At 39.7% G+C, this 15,960-nt stretch overlaps 2 protein-coding genes across 3 annotated transcripts in view; one reads left to right on the top strand and one right to left on the bottom strand.

Annotated features, from left to right (window-relative positions):
• Mipep (mitochondrial intermediate peptidase) overlaps positions 1-15,960 on the bottom strand; it is a 168,128-nt gene that overhangs the window by 8,001 nt on the left and 144,167 nt on the right. The window lies entirely within an intron of this gene.
• LOC124985517 (protein chibby homolog 1-like) lies at positions 2,173-2,550 on the top strand. Its single transcript, XM_047554263.1, has one exon. The coding sequence runs from the start codon at positions 2,173-2,175 to the stop codon at positions 2,548-2,550; it is 378 nt and encodes a 125-aa protein (XP_047410219.1).

Raw genomic sequence — 15,960 nt, 5'->3', positions numbered from 1 at the left:
TTTCATGTATCAGTTCAGCCTGTTCTGAGCTTGAAAATCAAGCAGGAGCCGGAAGGCACCCTGGTGGAGTCCCCTTCAAGGAAAGATCCAGTGGTTAGGACAGGCACTACAGTCTGTGGGGTGTCGTGGATTCTGCTAAAATGGGGTTTCCAAGATGTGCTTCTTAGTAGAAAGATAGATGGGAACTGCCTACGTGTGGACTCCCTATTAGGGTTCTGAAATGGCAGCCTCTGCCTAAATGCCAGGCTCTAGCTGGCAGGAATGTAACCATTCCTTATTCCATTTTGGCCTGAAAGTCTGCTCATGGAGTTATTAAAAATAAAATTTACCAAGTATCTGTGTACCAAACACTATGTGAGACATCAGATATGAGTGAGGTCCAATTTCTGTGGGGAGAAAACCACAAAAATACTAATTGTTCGTGGAAAACAAAGGTGTGTACTAGGTACAGTGAGGGTACAGGAGAGGAAGTGATGAATAGCTGGGCATGGACAGTCAGGAGATGTCATGATTCTGTGAGGAGGCAGCGAGTCTGTGAGGCGGAACCATGCAGAGCCCGTCACCCTACAGACAGGAGGCTGGGTTACAACCAAGAAGAGGGCCTGGGTTGGATGGAGCCTACAGGAAAGCCTTACTGGATACTGTTCATTTTTGCTATCAAGCACCCATTTGTTGTCTGGTTGGAGGAACAATTTTACTATATGTTCAGGTGAGGGTGATTTTGTTCCCCAGGAGGCATTTGGCAATACCTGAAGACATTTCTCTTTGACACTATGGAGTACTACAACTGGTGGCATCTGGCAGAACCACCCTACCATGCACAGGTCAGGCCCCCAACAAAAGCATATCAGGTCTCAAACATCAGCACTTTGCTGTGGGCTGATGAACACAGCCTGAGGAGTCTTCAGTGAAGCACCCCTCTGCCTTCAGGTTTTTGACCAGGACAGTCAGATGTGTTCTTCCCAGAATTGGAACCTGAGCAGATTGAGAAAAGATCTGAAGATGACTGGAGCAGACCCATTCTGGCACCAGGACTTTAAAGAACACACAAGTTCCTTTCTGATTCCTGTTCTGACTTCTCCCTTTGATTCTGTGACCTCCTCCACACTGCTCCAAAAAAAGCCTTTTCTGCTTTAGTAAGCCAGAGTTGGTTCTTTTTACTTCTTTTAAGAGCATTCCCAATTGATAAAAGGATCCGTTCACAAGTTATTAATAGAGATTTAATGATGTCTGGGGGGCACAGATATATCTGATTAAGGATGAACTTGGCAGAGTTTGTACTAGGAAAGGGATATTCTTCACTTTAACGATGCTGTCTCTCTTTTGATATATAAAGGCCAGGGGAGAGACAAGTCAAATCTAATGCCCAATCTCTCCTCTCCAAAACAGGGGGTGCACCTGGCCAAGGAGGGAAGAGTGTCTTGGTCCACACAGCATGGGGAGTGAATGGCAGGGGGCATGTAGAGTTTGGTAAGGAAAATGCAGGGTGGGATTATCTTGATTCATCCTTGATGGGTCCTCCTGAAACTGCTTTTGTCCTTGTAGAATCAGGAAAGAAAATGTCCTTTCATTCACAGGTTTCACAGATGCAAGTTCCCAACAGGTGAGGTTTGGGTGCTCTATATAGTGAGCCAGGTAAATAAAGTTCCAACACTGATCAGAAGTGGCCAGCATTTAGAGGCCAAGGTGGCCAGGACAAATAGCTCATCAGTTCCTTAAAATCAAAGCTAATAGCTAATCAGTGTACTGGGTTTAGATTGATTAATTAAACGCCAGTCAGAAAGGTTTATATTTGAGACCTGTAGCTATCTTAGAGACGGTCTGTCTGCTGAATCAAGAAGAGCCTCAGGGGGCAGGTTTCCTTGTGGGTCCTTCAGGGGACCCAGCAAAGTTCTGGCTGGCACCAGACCTGGGCCTACATCCACTGGGAAGTGGTGTCCTCTGCTTTGTGGCCATGGGAGCAGAGGGAGGAAGGGCATCCAGGAGAGGCCCATTTTGCTACTGTGAGGTGTTCTCCAGGCAACACCGGGAGTGGTCCCCACTGTCACCTTTCCCACAACAATGGAACCGCCTGAAGTGGTTACCAAGGTGACACTGGGGTGGGGGGGAATGGACCAATGTATTCCTGGGGAGGGAGAAGGGAAAGTTGGCCTTTCCTTTATCAGGTCAGAGATGCCTCTCTTTGGGAATATATTCAATCCGAAGAAGACACCTCCTCGGAAGTCTGCTTCTCTCTCCAACCTGCGCTTTTTGGATCGTTCAACCTGGGAGGTGGAGCTGGGTCTTGACTATGGAACCCCCACCATGAACCTGGCTGGGCAAAGCCTGAAGTTTGAAAATGGCCAGTGGATAACAGGAATCAGTGGAGGTGTGGACCGGAGGGAGGCTCAGTGCCTTCGTAGGCAGAACCAGCAATTGGAGGAAGAGAACAATATCTTGCGGCTGAAAGTGGACATCCTCCTGGATATGCTTTCTGAGACCACTATTGAATCCCACTTGATGGAGAAAGAACTGGATGAACTGAAGAGTATCAGGCGAAGGAGGAAATGAAAACCCAGAGACCTGTGAGGAGACTAGGGAGAATCCCACTGACCGAGGTGAGGGTGTGACTGAGTAGTTTGTTTTTTAGCCAAACCAGTGGATTTGGCTAAAAATCCACTGAGCATCAGCGGGCACTGCACTCCTGGGCTGGCAAAAGGAAGGGTGTGCAGGATAGAGGAAGCCAAGGTGCTTAGGCCAGGGCAGATGCTGGGAAGGCACGCCAAACGCACCACCTAGGAACACTACGCTGCAAGCAGACCCGGGTAGCAGAGGGCAGGGAAAGCCTTGGGAGCTTGCCACATGTGAGCACACAGCAGCATATGTCCGTCATCCTGCTGGACAACGCTTTTGGGAGTAGCAGCTGAATCTCGTCATCTCACCCCCTTGTACTCACCAGTTCCAAGAGCCAGATATTCAGGGACCAGGGATGAGTGTTCACTTGGTTCTCTGGCCTGCAGGCCACTGTCTCCCTGCCTTCAAAGAATGCTTGTCCCCCAACCCAGTCTCCTCTGGCTTCAGCTTCCCAGCATCAAGTGCTGGTCCTCATGGCAACACTAAATTTATGCTACCTTTCCTGTTCACACTACTTCTCTTTTTATTAAATGGTGTTACATTAAAAAAAAAAAAAAAAGAGCCTCAGGCTACATGAAGAAAATGTTCTTGGGGACTCCCTAGCAGGACAGCAGCCCAGCTATGAAAATCAACAGAGGAACTACCCTGCAGTTCTAAAACAGCCTCAGGGGCACTGTGCTGGCTTGAATTTAGGACTGAATGGAATATTATCTGGTAAGCTAAGGCTGTTTATAACTTAAAATGACAGTTTAACTCTCTTCTGACTAAACAAAAGTTTTCCTCTGAAGGAATGCAAAGGAGGAACACAATCCTTTTCTAAGTACAATTTTAGATGTTTCTAAAGGCAATATATCCTGATGGTTGGAGCAAGTGTTTGATAAGCGATCACCCTGGGTAAACTGGTTGGGACCTCAGACCAGTCATCTAACTTCCCTAAGCCTCATTTCTGCTAGAAGTGATGAAAAGTAAAATACCAGAGTCCAATAAAATGTTTAAAGTTCATGAAATTGGCAACAAGTAATCTATGTAGCCAAATTGCTAATAAGGATTAAATATCTAGAGTGTGTTTAATGCAAAAAATAGCTTAGTAACTAGCAATAACACTCAGACCTGAAAGTCTATCAAAATCTATTTCCCAGTTCAAGAGTTGAAGGATGAGGTTCCTCATTACTTTTGTACAAGTTGCATTCTGAAATAATTGTTCTATGATTATTTGTTACTATCACAAGTCTTAAAATTATAAGCCACTTATCCAGTCCATGAATCCTTGCTTATTTTACTTTTCTCTGCCTTTTTCATCAGATAATTGCTTATCTAATAAAGAAACAAACAAAATATGTAACTAAAATCAATCCGTTTCTTATCTGTTAGAAAAAAAAGGCTTATCAAGAGGAGATAAAAAGTTTGTCAAGAAGAGATCATTGGGGTGATGGGAAAGTTCTAGAGATGGACAGTTGTACAACACTGTAGATACTTCTGAACTGTACACTGGAAAATGGTAAATTATAAATTTACCTCAATTAAAAAACAAAAAAGAAAAGAAGATATTATTAGTACTGTGACCAGAACTTTGGATTCACCAAGAGGTGTAGCTCTCTGGGTTCTATTCTCCCACTCCACCAATTATGACAATACTATGAATATACAGAAAAGTAGATTATCTATACAGACATAGGAATTTGTGAAAAGAAAGTCTGAGCATTCCCACCATCACTACCAATTCTAAAAACACACTATAATATTTAATGGCTATTTTTTTTAAGCTGAAATAATTATATGGGCCAAACTCAGCTCAGACTGATTAAGAATTATAGCTACAAAGGCTGGCCTGGCTGTTTGAAAAATCTTAAGTGAATTTTATGAGATCAGAATTCTCATTCCAGATCTCTCTTCCAAGCCTGGGGCAACTGTGTGTCTTGCCTTCTCAACTTTGAAGTATTTCTCTTCTGCAAGGCTGTGGTTGCCCACATCTTTTGCTAAAGGTTAATTCCCACTATCTACAATCAGTTCCTGGGGAAATCATACCATCAGTCAAAAAATGAAATTCCTCTCTCTTCCTTTGAACTTAAGAATTCTACTGCTCCCTAGGCTGGGTTAGTATCTGTTGCTGTTCAAATAAGAGAGAGGCTGGAGTTATTGGCTGGATTGAAGTGGAGTCTTAGAACTTCTGCTAGAGAGTTGAGCCCACATATGCACTTGGCTCACATGTGAGCTTATTTTAATTTAATCATCAGATTTAATTATTCCATTCACAATTACATTTTTGGGTTATGAAACATCTGCCTTTTAGAGCTCAATGTCTTCCTTAGACAAACACACCCACACATTAAACATGCACACACCCTCTTGAAGAACTGGTGCATTTACAAAAAGGAGGTCTTCACCTTGGGAATGCAGGTGCTCACTTCCATTTCTTTCTTCCAAAAAGTTCTCAGCTATTTTAGAAGCTATGTTGAGTAAATATCTAAATAAGCCAAAGATTAGGGATTCTATTTACTTGACTATTACAGTGGGTTACCATTTACCTTCATTATTGAAACTTAGGTTGAAATCCTAAAGCTACCAAATTCTAACTCTGATTGCATGTTATACTTTTGTCATTTATCCCGTTTTGCTGTGCAAGAAAAAAAGGTTACTGCCAATGAGTGTGTTGTAAAGTACCAAATATTATTCTGCATGCATGCATTCACACTCAACAACATGGTTTTATTTTGCTATAAAATCATTATAATGTATGTAAGGCAGTGAGTACCTTATCAATACTAGTTGGCATATGCCAGCTTGCAGATTTGTCCCCCTAATAGCTTACTCTGAGAACTCACCAATATCTTCTTGGAGTATCAGTATATTTCCAGCAAGTCAACTCAAAATTATAAAAGAGCAAGGGGAAAAATACAATGGAATATGCATATGCTTATTTCCAAAGCAAAAGCCTCCTGGTAAAACCTGAAAAAGAAGTTTAAGGAATTACTAGCTTAAAGAAGACTGAGTCACTGTGCCTGAATCTGGATCCTAATTCTGCCCTTGCTACTGGGTGACCTTAGGCAAGTAAGTTAGCAAACACCCTTAGACTGTTTAGAGAATTAAATAACACTTTGCACATCAGGAATACCCAACAAATGCTTTTGGGTGTAACTATTGTTATTGCCCTCATTATTATTGTTACTGTGACTACTGTAACTCTCCCCTGTTCATTCAAGTGTAAAACATAAAAGTAATAGAAATGAATCTTATTAGTTAATATCCAACATAAAGTATCACTTATCTTTGCAAAATTGGTATGTAAGACTATAGTGAGATTTTAATAAATCTGTATCCTAATGTGAAATGCATGTGCACACAAGACAAAAATAAATTTAGTGTTGAAATTTCAATTATTTTGAGTGTGTGACTTAAGGTTTTAAGAATTTTGGAAAGTTTGATTTTGTTTAAACTGCTTGAAGGGGAAATATAAGTTGAGATACACCTTCTTTAACCCTACAGCTTAAGCAAATGAAATGTACATTTGGTACTAGGGAAACTTCAAGAAACTAAACATGTTACCTGACATGCTCCAACTTAGGTGATGGGTCAAAAAAATAACTTGATAATGCTATTCAAATATTTGAGATGTGCAAACTCTGAGATTAAAGAGAGATTAGTCTATAAGAAAACTTGAATGTAAAGATGAACTACCAAATAAAAGATAATCAGGCTTAGGTATGCTAATTCCATAATCAAATTTCATTATTAACAATGTTACATAATAGTCAAAAGGAAATCATTTCTTTTAGAGCGAGTTGAAAGACTCGAATAAACACTAGAAGACAGCTTGTAAATGATCTTTTAGGAAATGATCCAGTTAAACCAAAAGACATTTTCCAGTCCCTATGATCTATGGGAAAATGTCCAAGTCAGTTAGCAAATGTCAATTTTACTTCTTCAACTAAAAGCTGCTCTAAATCTCTATGATTATGATTTTTAAACCTTTCATTGGTAAACTTTCCAAATGTGAATTCATCAGTATATCCCCAACATCAGTTCTGCCTGAGATATTCATGGCATCTCATTACATTGGCCCTTGAATCTAAATCAAGAGCTTTAGGGAAAAGATATCTGCTTTTCTAACTCGTTTTTAGTCCACTGCCCACACCGCACTTTTATTTGGGGGGTGGGACAGGATACCAGGGATTGAACTCCAGGACACTCAACCACTGAACCACATTCCCAGCCCTATTTTGTATTTTATTTAGAGACAGGGTCTCACTGAGTTGCTTAGTGCCTTGCTTTTGCTCAAGTTGGCTTTGAATGAGATTCTCCTGCCTCAGCCTCCTAAGCCACTGGGATCACAGGTGTGGCCCACAGCAAGCATTTCTAACCACCAGTTAAGAATACCATCTGTAATGAATACCTTTATAGACTATTTTATGAGTTTCCCTTAAGTAATCAAAGCACTGAAAGAATATTTTCTACATATTTTAGAAGGTAGTTTATGTTCACCCAACAAAAATGGATTGATTGGTGATATATTTTTCACAATGAATCTACTACAAGATATTTTTTCAGTCCTGAAATAAAGTCACACTCCAGACACATTATTTCGAATAGTTACACAAATGGAAAAGGGACCCATCAAATGTACACAGTGACAAAATGTACACAGAAATCAGTGACAAAGAAGTTGAAGACAAAGACAGTGTTCAAGAATTGAGCTTCAAGAGGGATCAGAATAGGAATGAAATGTCAGTCAGACATCTCAAGGGCTACAAAGATAAAACGGCAGGGTGACTCCTGATCATGGTATTTAATAGCCCTGCAGCACTCAGGTGGCCGCTCGTTTTCCTAGACCTCCATCTCCCTGTATGTGATGTGGAGGTAACACACCTCTGGAACGAGTGTCAGCTAGATCAGAGATACTCCTGTGTCACATCCGACACACTCATTATTTCATTATGTCACTGCCTTTCCTGCAGAGTGGTTCTCCTTTCTGTGTGCTGTTGAAAACAGAGTATTAATGATCTGAAATCATTTAGGTAGGAACTTCTGATTCAGGGTTTAGTGAGAAGTGCTAGACTCTGACCAGCAAGAACATAAAGGGGAAATACAGGGTTCCTTTTGTTGAACAGGTTCCTACCTGTCCCTTCTCTTTGGTTGTATTACAATTAATACTTAATCGCCTCCTGGGCAGAATCAAGACAGTGTACTGAAATGAAAAGTGCCTAAAACAAAAGTAATGCCATACAGAATTTGCAGAGGATTTTCAGGTGAGAAGTCAAAATTTTAGCCAGGCACCTAGGTGCATACCTATAGTCCCAGCTACTTGGGAGACTGAGGTGAGAGAATAGCTTGAACCCAAGAGTTTGAGACCAATCTGGGCAACATAGTGAGATCCCATCTCAATTAAAAAAAAAAAAAATTAAAGTTATTTCTGTTGAAAAGTCACTTTCCCAGAGGCTTTACATCATCTTTGCTAGCAAAAAATATGTTGGTATAAGGGTTGTGGGTACAGCTCAGTGATAGAGCACTTGCTAGCATGTATGAGACCTGGGTCTGATCCCCAGCACTGAAAAATGAAAAAAAATTGTTGGTTGGATTTAGTGACTGGACATTGAGGATAAAATTGGGTTGGCGGGGAGGCGGAGTTTGGGGCAGTGGTAGTGGTAATCAAGGGATAGCAGAGGCTTCTGGGTAAAATAAGAGGGCAGAAGAAAGGATCTATGGTTTCCTGGCAAAGGCTGACTTTCTTGTTTGGTGTAAAGAGATCAACATGCCATATAGCTTTTCTTGCCCTATACTATAAAATTTACACAAAATACTCAACAGTTTCTAATGTGATACTTGATGTGTTAAAAGACCAATTTCCCACAGCAATTACTTATTTGTGGTGTTTCAGAGTTAAATTTTTTAGAAAACTGAAAATTACCACTCTTTCCTCCAGGGCTTCACTTACAGTTACCATACACTTTCCCTTTTGTATACTGTACCTTTAAAACTTTAGCTTTAGTTCTTTGCATCTCTTATTCTATAAATCTATCTATTCAGTTCAAAGTTTGGCCTCTTCCATTCTATTATACAGACACTTGAATAGCTACTGGAAGGGTGGGTGCATCTGATCTATTCAGAATGCAATCTATCTCTACTATACCAGATTGACTTGGTGATTCCTCCATTATAAGAACTATAGAAGGAAAGAATAATCTATTTTACTATCTCTTATAGAACACTGGTTATATATAGTGTGATGAATATACACGGTATTTAGGAGGAAAGCTGCAAAAAGAATAGAACACATGTCATCTTGGAAAACCAAATGGTGGTGTTCACTTAGACATCCTCTTTCCTGTTAACAAAGTCTAACCTAAAGAGGACAGATGCCATTGAAGGGGAAGTCCAGGGGTCCTGATGCAGGTGTAGTGGGGGAAGGGAGCTGTGCAGGTGGCAGGAGGCAGAGGCCAAATGCCTACCCAAGTATCTGAGAGGTGACACAGTGACGGGAAGTCAGAGAACAGGAAGGAATGAACACCTGTGTATACAACACCTTTGTTATCTCTTCATTTTCTTTTATGTTATTATAGAGATTCACAAAAATATTTAGGCCCATAAAATATTTGGAAATATATTTGTGATATAAAAATTTCAGAACCAGGCAAATAAAAATCAGTTCTTGCTCTAACAGTATTTTTTTTATGGTTCAAGAACATTTGACCCTTGAAGTCTATTCTACATTGATACCTATGCTCACTTAAACGATCTTTATTTAAGGCCTACACATTGAGCCTTACGATAAAGTTGCAGGTGCAACCATGAACATGACCTTCCCTCACAGAGCTAGGACTTTCTTTCCTGGGGGCAGACTCCATAATACGCTAATAAATAAAATAATGTACGTTAAAATTATGGCAGGAAAGCAGGTAGAGTAAGGGGGAGTTAAGAAGGACAGGGGAGGCCTCCCTTGGTACAGGGGAAAATGAAAGAATCTATATAAGTCTCTGAAAAACCCATTGAGATTCATTAGCATGATCTACTTCCAAGAGCACAGATTTCTTTGGCATGTTAGTTCCTTCAAATCATCTTAACTTTTCATATTTAATAAAGCCATATGAGGGGATTTCCTACTAAGTCATTTACAAATGTGCAGTACACTCTGGGGTGGGCACTCATTGGCCAAGGCACATGGCCTTTAGGTATGCTCTGACACTTATTAATTAGTCAAGGGCCTCCACACATGGGGCACAGATGTCAGGCAGAACCTGTCAAGTGTTAGTACTTATCTCGCTCTTAAAAATCCCACTTGATTAAAATATTAAGAAACAAAGAGACATTAAAAAAATAAACTTAGGATCAACCATCCAAAGGCAGCATGCATCTACTGAGCATGCCAGCTTTTTGCCACATAATGCCAATATTTAGGGGTTATTCCAATTGTATAGTTAAAAGTTACCGTATATTTTAAGACTAGAAGTAATAACTACTAATTTTCAGTGCTATAAAACAATGTAAAATGCCTTTCTGTTTAAGTAACTATGCCTATACTTCAGCAATAGGGAAAAGCAATCAAACTAATGTAGAACAGTGACTGTTTATTTAGCTTTCTTACTTTAAATGTCAGCTGTACTTCTGCTGACAGACAGGGCTTACTGCTCCCTGACTTCCCTCATGTTTGTCTTGAACAAATAACACCAACATTAAAGGTGTGTGATAAGAATATCTGGCCTATCGCCTATTAGGTTGGTAATCGGGTTATTAAAAAAAAAGGATTAATGTTCATTCCCTAAGATGATGTGTCAACAAGATATCAAACTTTCAAAGCTGGTTGGATATTTGGGGCCAATTCAAATAAATATGTCATCTCATCAATTAAAGTTGTCTAAAGGTAAAACAAATTTGCCTTGTAAAAAAAGCAGGTTTCCCATCACTAGGACTGTTGGGACAGAAGGGCTATTTGACAGCTAATTCCACACAGGGTCTCTTGGGTGATTCAGGAATTGCATCCCCTTGGTTCAGGTGCTTTTGCACTGAATTCTACACAGTGGCTGAACTGTTCAGAGCAGCAGGTCTAGCTCTTGCCTTTGCATTTTTACTTTATTCGTTCTCCTATATTGCACTTCAACTGGCTGTCACCTCCCCTACCAACTGTGTTTGTCTCCCTGGCTCTCAGTGGCCATGATAGCATGACCACCTTGCCAGCAGCTAAAGCTGGGAACATGGGTTCACCCTTGACATGTCACTCACTCACCAAATCAATCCCAGGACCTTTTGGGTTCGCATCATAACTCTTTCTTGTCTCAGTTGACTTTTTTTCACCCCAACTGCCCCTGCTCATGGTGTTAGCCACCCTCATCTTTCACCAGGTTGCTGCCAACAGTGAGAGGCATATTCAAATAGACCTCTATCACTGCCCCTTGCTAAGGCATCTCTCCTAGGCAGTCAGCGAATACAAATCTGATTTTGTCACCCGCCCACTCATGGTTCTCAGAAAAAAAAAAAAAAAAAAAAAAAGTCTACAATGTACGACCTGCTATCTATTTACCTCCCCAGACTTATTTTTTGCCCAATAATAATCTTCCTCCAATTACGCACATATGCCTTCTCTTGACTCACAGGATTTTAAAGTGATACTGAAATGGCTGCCAGGAAGTAGGAAAATGTGGCAAATAAAGTCACCATGAGTATGGAACCATGGGTAGCATAAAAATCTTACCAGAGAGGTTTTTATTTTAAAGTAAATTTTTAATTTTAGGACAATTTCATATTTTATGAAAAATTGATAATAGACAGAGTTCCCAGATATTCCATGTATAGTGAATGTCCTCCATTACTAATATCTTAACATGATGGGGCACATTTGTCAGAACTAGTGAGCCAAGACTGACAGAGCATTATTAACTAAACAGACGCTGTATTCAAAGCATCTTTGTTTTAATTTAATGTCCTTTTTCTGTTCTAGCATCCCATCTAGGAGGCCACACTACAAATAGTTATGTGTCCTTTGGCTCCTGGGGCTGTGACAGTTTCTTAGGCACCCCTCTTGACAGTTTTGAGGAGTGTGGTTTAAATGTTTAGTAGAATGTCCTCAATTTGTTTCATCTGACGTTTTTCTCATGATTAGACTGGGCCAGGGGACTTGGGTAGGACATCCAGAGAGGCGAAGTACTCTTCTCATCACAGCACAAGAGTAGGTTCTATCCATGTGACTGATTATTGTTACCTTGACCTTGAAGACATGACACAGGCAGCCTGTATAGGACTTCTCCAGTGTAAGGTGCCTTCTTTTCTCCCCATTCCACACTCGTTCTTTGAAGGAAGACACTCTGCACAGCCCAAACTTTAGGGGTGGAGAGTAATGCTCATTTCCTTGAGGCAGGAGAATCTATATAAATTATTTAGAGTTCCTCTCCATGGGAAATTTACCTATTTTCCACATTAATTTATTCACTCAATTATATCAGTATGGATCTATATTTTATATTCCAGGTTATATGCCAATATTGCACAACTGATTGCTCAAATTGTCCCAGCTTTTGCCACTGGGAGTTCTGACAGTGGGCTCCTACTGACTGCCTATGACCTATGCAGCATGTGTTTCTGAGCAATCCTCACTTTCTAGGCACTACTAGGCGCTACAGGTTCATTTTGTATCTTCCCTGATCCAGGCCTAGAATTGGCCATTTCTCCAACGATCCCTGGTTCCTTTTACTGGAACATAGCATGAACTCAACTGAGCACACTCAATGCTACTGGAACCAAGGTTTTGAAAGAAGAGAGCAAATGTCTTTATAAACTGCTTGTATTAATCTCCTTGGAGTATGGGGGTGAACTTTTGGAGTATAAGCCACAAAATTCTAGTTTGCTCTGTGAACAAAAATAATATTTAATGAGCTAGAAGAGACAATGTAGGATAATTATGGCAAAAATGAATGTGTTGGGCAACTAGAGAGCTCTGCAGAAATGTAAAGTATTAAATAATTTTAATCAGCTTAAGGTAAGGCCCTGAGGGCTTTCGACCTTCATTCTGTGAGTCAGATTGGGAGGAGTTTTAATTTTCTGGAACTGACTCATTTACCTACTATTTCTTCTCATCTTATCTGATCTTTGGTTTTTAAAACTGTCAAGTTATTACTCTGTATCTCTACTTCCCCAAACTGTTTTTTGGCCAGAGACATAAAATAAAGCTAAGAGATTCTTTCTGGAAAGGAGTACAAAAATAAAGATGTTTAATATTTACAAATAGATCCTGGAATACTAAAATCCCTAACCTTCCCATTCCCTCCCAAACATCTTTATGTCAGGGCTGGAGGTTAAGAGAACCAGGACTGCTGCAGTCACAGGCAGAACCCCCAAACCTGGGATGTGGTGAGAATCTCTTCCCAGGGTCACAGGGCTAGAAATCCATTGGCTAACAAAAAAATAAATAAATAAATAAAATACTTGGGAATCAATCTAATAAAAGAGTTGGAAGATCTCTACAATGAAAATTACAGAACACTAAAGAAAGAAATTAAACTAAACCTTAGAAGGAAAGATCTCTCAGGTTCTTGGATAGGCAGAATTAATATTGTCAAAATGGCCATTCTACCAAAAGCGCTATATAGATTCAATGCAATTTCAATTAAAATTCCAATAGCATAGCTCATAGAAATAGAGAAAGCAATCATGAAATTCATTTAGAAAAATAAGAGACCCAGAATAGCCAAAGCAATCCTGAGCAGGAAGAGTGAAGCAGGAGGAATCACAATACCAGAACTTAAACTATACTACACAACAACAGTAACAAAAACAGCATGGTATGGGCACCAAAACAGACATGTAGACCAATGGTACAGAATAGAAGACACAGAGACAAACCCAAATAATACAGTTATGTCATACTAGACAAAGGTGCCAAAAACATACAATGGAGAAAAGATAGCCTCTTCAACAAATGGTGCTGGGAAAACTAGAAATCCATATGCAGCAAAATGAAATTAAACCCCTATCTCTCACCCTGCACAAAACTCAATTCAAAGGACCTAGGAATCAGACCTGAGACACTGCACAAATAGAAGAAAGAGTAGGCCCAAATCCTCATCATGCTGGCTTAGGACCAGACTTCCTTAACAATACTCCCAAAGCACAAGAAATAAAAGCAAGAATCAATCAGTGGGATAGATTCAAACTAAAAAGCTTCTTCTCAGCAAAGGAAACAATAAACAATGTGAAGAGAGAGCCTAGAGAGTGGGAGAAAATCTTTACCACATGCACTTCAGATAGAGCACGAATCTCCAGAATTTATAAAGAACTCAAAAAACTTTACACCAAAAATACAAGTAACCCAATCAATAAATGGGCTAAGGAACTGAACAGATTTCACAGAAGATCTACAAATGATCAACAGATATATGAAAAAATGTTCAACATCTCTAGTAATTAGAGAAATGCAAATCGAAACAATGCTGATTTGATCTCACCCCAATTAGAATGCCTATTATCAAGAATACAAGCAACAATAGGTGTTGGCGAGGATGTGGGGAAAAAGGGACACATTTATTGCTGGTGGGAGTGCAAACTGGTGCAAACTGGAAAGCAGTATGGAGATTCCTCAGAAAACTTGGAATGGACCCACCATTTGACCCAGTTATCCCACTTCTTGGCCTGTACCCAAAGGAATTAAAATCAGCATACTACAGTGATGCAGTCACATCAATGTTCATAGCAGCTCAATTCACAATAGCTAGATTGTGGAACCAACCTAGATGCCCTTCAATAGATGAATGGAAAGGAACTGTGGTATACCTACACAATGGTAGGTATACCATAAAGAGGAATAAAATTATGGCATTTGCAGGTAAATGGATGGAGTTGGAGAATATCATGCTAAGTGAAATAAGCCAATCCCCCAAAAAACCAAAGGCCGAATGTTTCTCTGATAAGTGGGTGCTGATACATAAAGGGGAGGTAAGGATAAGGGAAGAATGGAGGAATGTTGGATTGTGTAGAAGGAAATGAGGGGTGGGGAGAGGAAGGGGGGAAGGTAAGATAATGGAATGAGCCAAACATCATTACCATATGTACATATATGATTACACAAATGGTGTGACTACATCATGTACAGAGAAATGAAAAGTTGTACCTCATTTGTGTACAATGAATCAAAAAATAAAATAAAAAAGAAAGAAATCCAATGGGTAGCTTTGCCATAAAAGTCTAAATGAGCACATAGGAAACAGATTTTTACTCTTATCTGAGGTTCATCATGCAGATCTTTCTTCTGGCAATGATAATAGTTAGGTTGCAACATTTAAACAGTAACACAAAACACTTGGGGATCATTGGGGAACTATAAGGCCTCAAGGCTCAACTCCCTTGGGACTCCCATTTGCTCCACATTAGGTCAATTTCAAGTCAGAATTCCCATGGGCAAGGCGCCAGTGGAAAGAGTATGAACCCTGACAAAGTTTCTTTATTTACAAAAATGGGGACCAATGTCACAGGGAATTTAATTAGGTATCAGCAGACAGAACCGGCTTCATGACAAGTTTTTAATGTATTAGGTTTTTTCTTTCTCTAGCTATTGAAAGATAAATCTAAACCTAAAACTCAACAAGGGCTAGACACAAGAATTTTCAATAATGTAAAACACAAAAAGATAAAATAATTTACAGAGGAAGGCATATATGGTTTCTAGCCTGAATAGTCATATAATTCCACTCTTCTATTTGTAATAAGAAAACAACTCTGCTTCCTAGTAAGGCCAAAATATGACTCCCTTGCTATTCAACAAATCTGAAGGCATGTTTATCTTTCTAAAAAACTATATTTTCTAAGATGATTGTAATGGAAACTGAACTTCACATCAAGCTCATCACAGCACAACCTAAAAAAAATTCCAGTATATATTTTATAAAATGGCAAAATGAATGGAAATGTCATATCATCACGGTTTTAAGCAAAAAATTCAGTTCTCTTATTACTCAGAAATGTGATCCTTAACATAAGCTGAAAAATGTTGCGTGGTACGAAGGAACAGCAGAAAACCTTTATGTTGACAATTGAACAGAGGACCAAACCTCACCCAGAATGCTCAGCAACAAGAAAGTTGATTTCAACTGGGCAAATTGATAAGATCCTACTGTCTGTAATGTGTACACACATGCATACACACACAAACCCCTTCAGACATAGGCTGATAACAGAAGCAGATCAGAAAGTGTTTTCACATTATACCTTCTATAGATCCTCCTACAGTAGCAGAACTATTAACTGCAAATCCAGTTCTATTCCACCATGCTTTTCTTCTCTAAGGAAATACTCTTTTAACTACTATGGTGTTCTCTTCAAGTGGTATTTAGGGTGTTGAAAAAAAAATGCAGACTCTTTAAGAAAGGCCCC

The sequence above is a fragment of the Sciurus carolinensis genome, chromosome 5 (genome assembly GCF_902686445.1).
Source record: "Sciurus carolinensis chromosome 5, mSciCar1.2, whole genome shotgun sequence".
In the NCBI taxonomy this organism is placed as follows: domain Eukaryota; kingdom Metazoa; phylum Chordata; class Mammalia; order Rodentia; family Sciuridae; genus Sciurus; species Sciurus carolinensis.
This window is presented reverse-complemented; position numbering and strand designations above follow the sequence as displayed.

Coding starts and splice junctions, on each gene's coding strand:
- LOC124985517 (XM_047554263.1), top strand. CDS start 2,173: ATGCCTCTCTTTGGGAATATATTCAATCCGAAGAAGACACCTCCTCGG.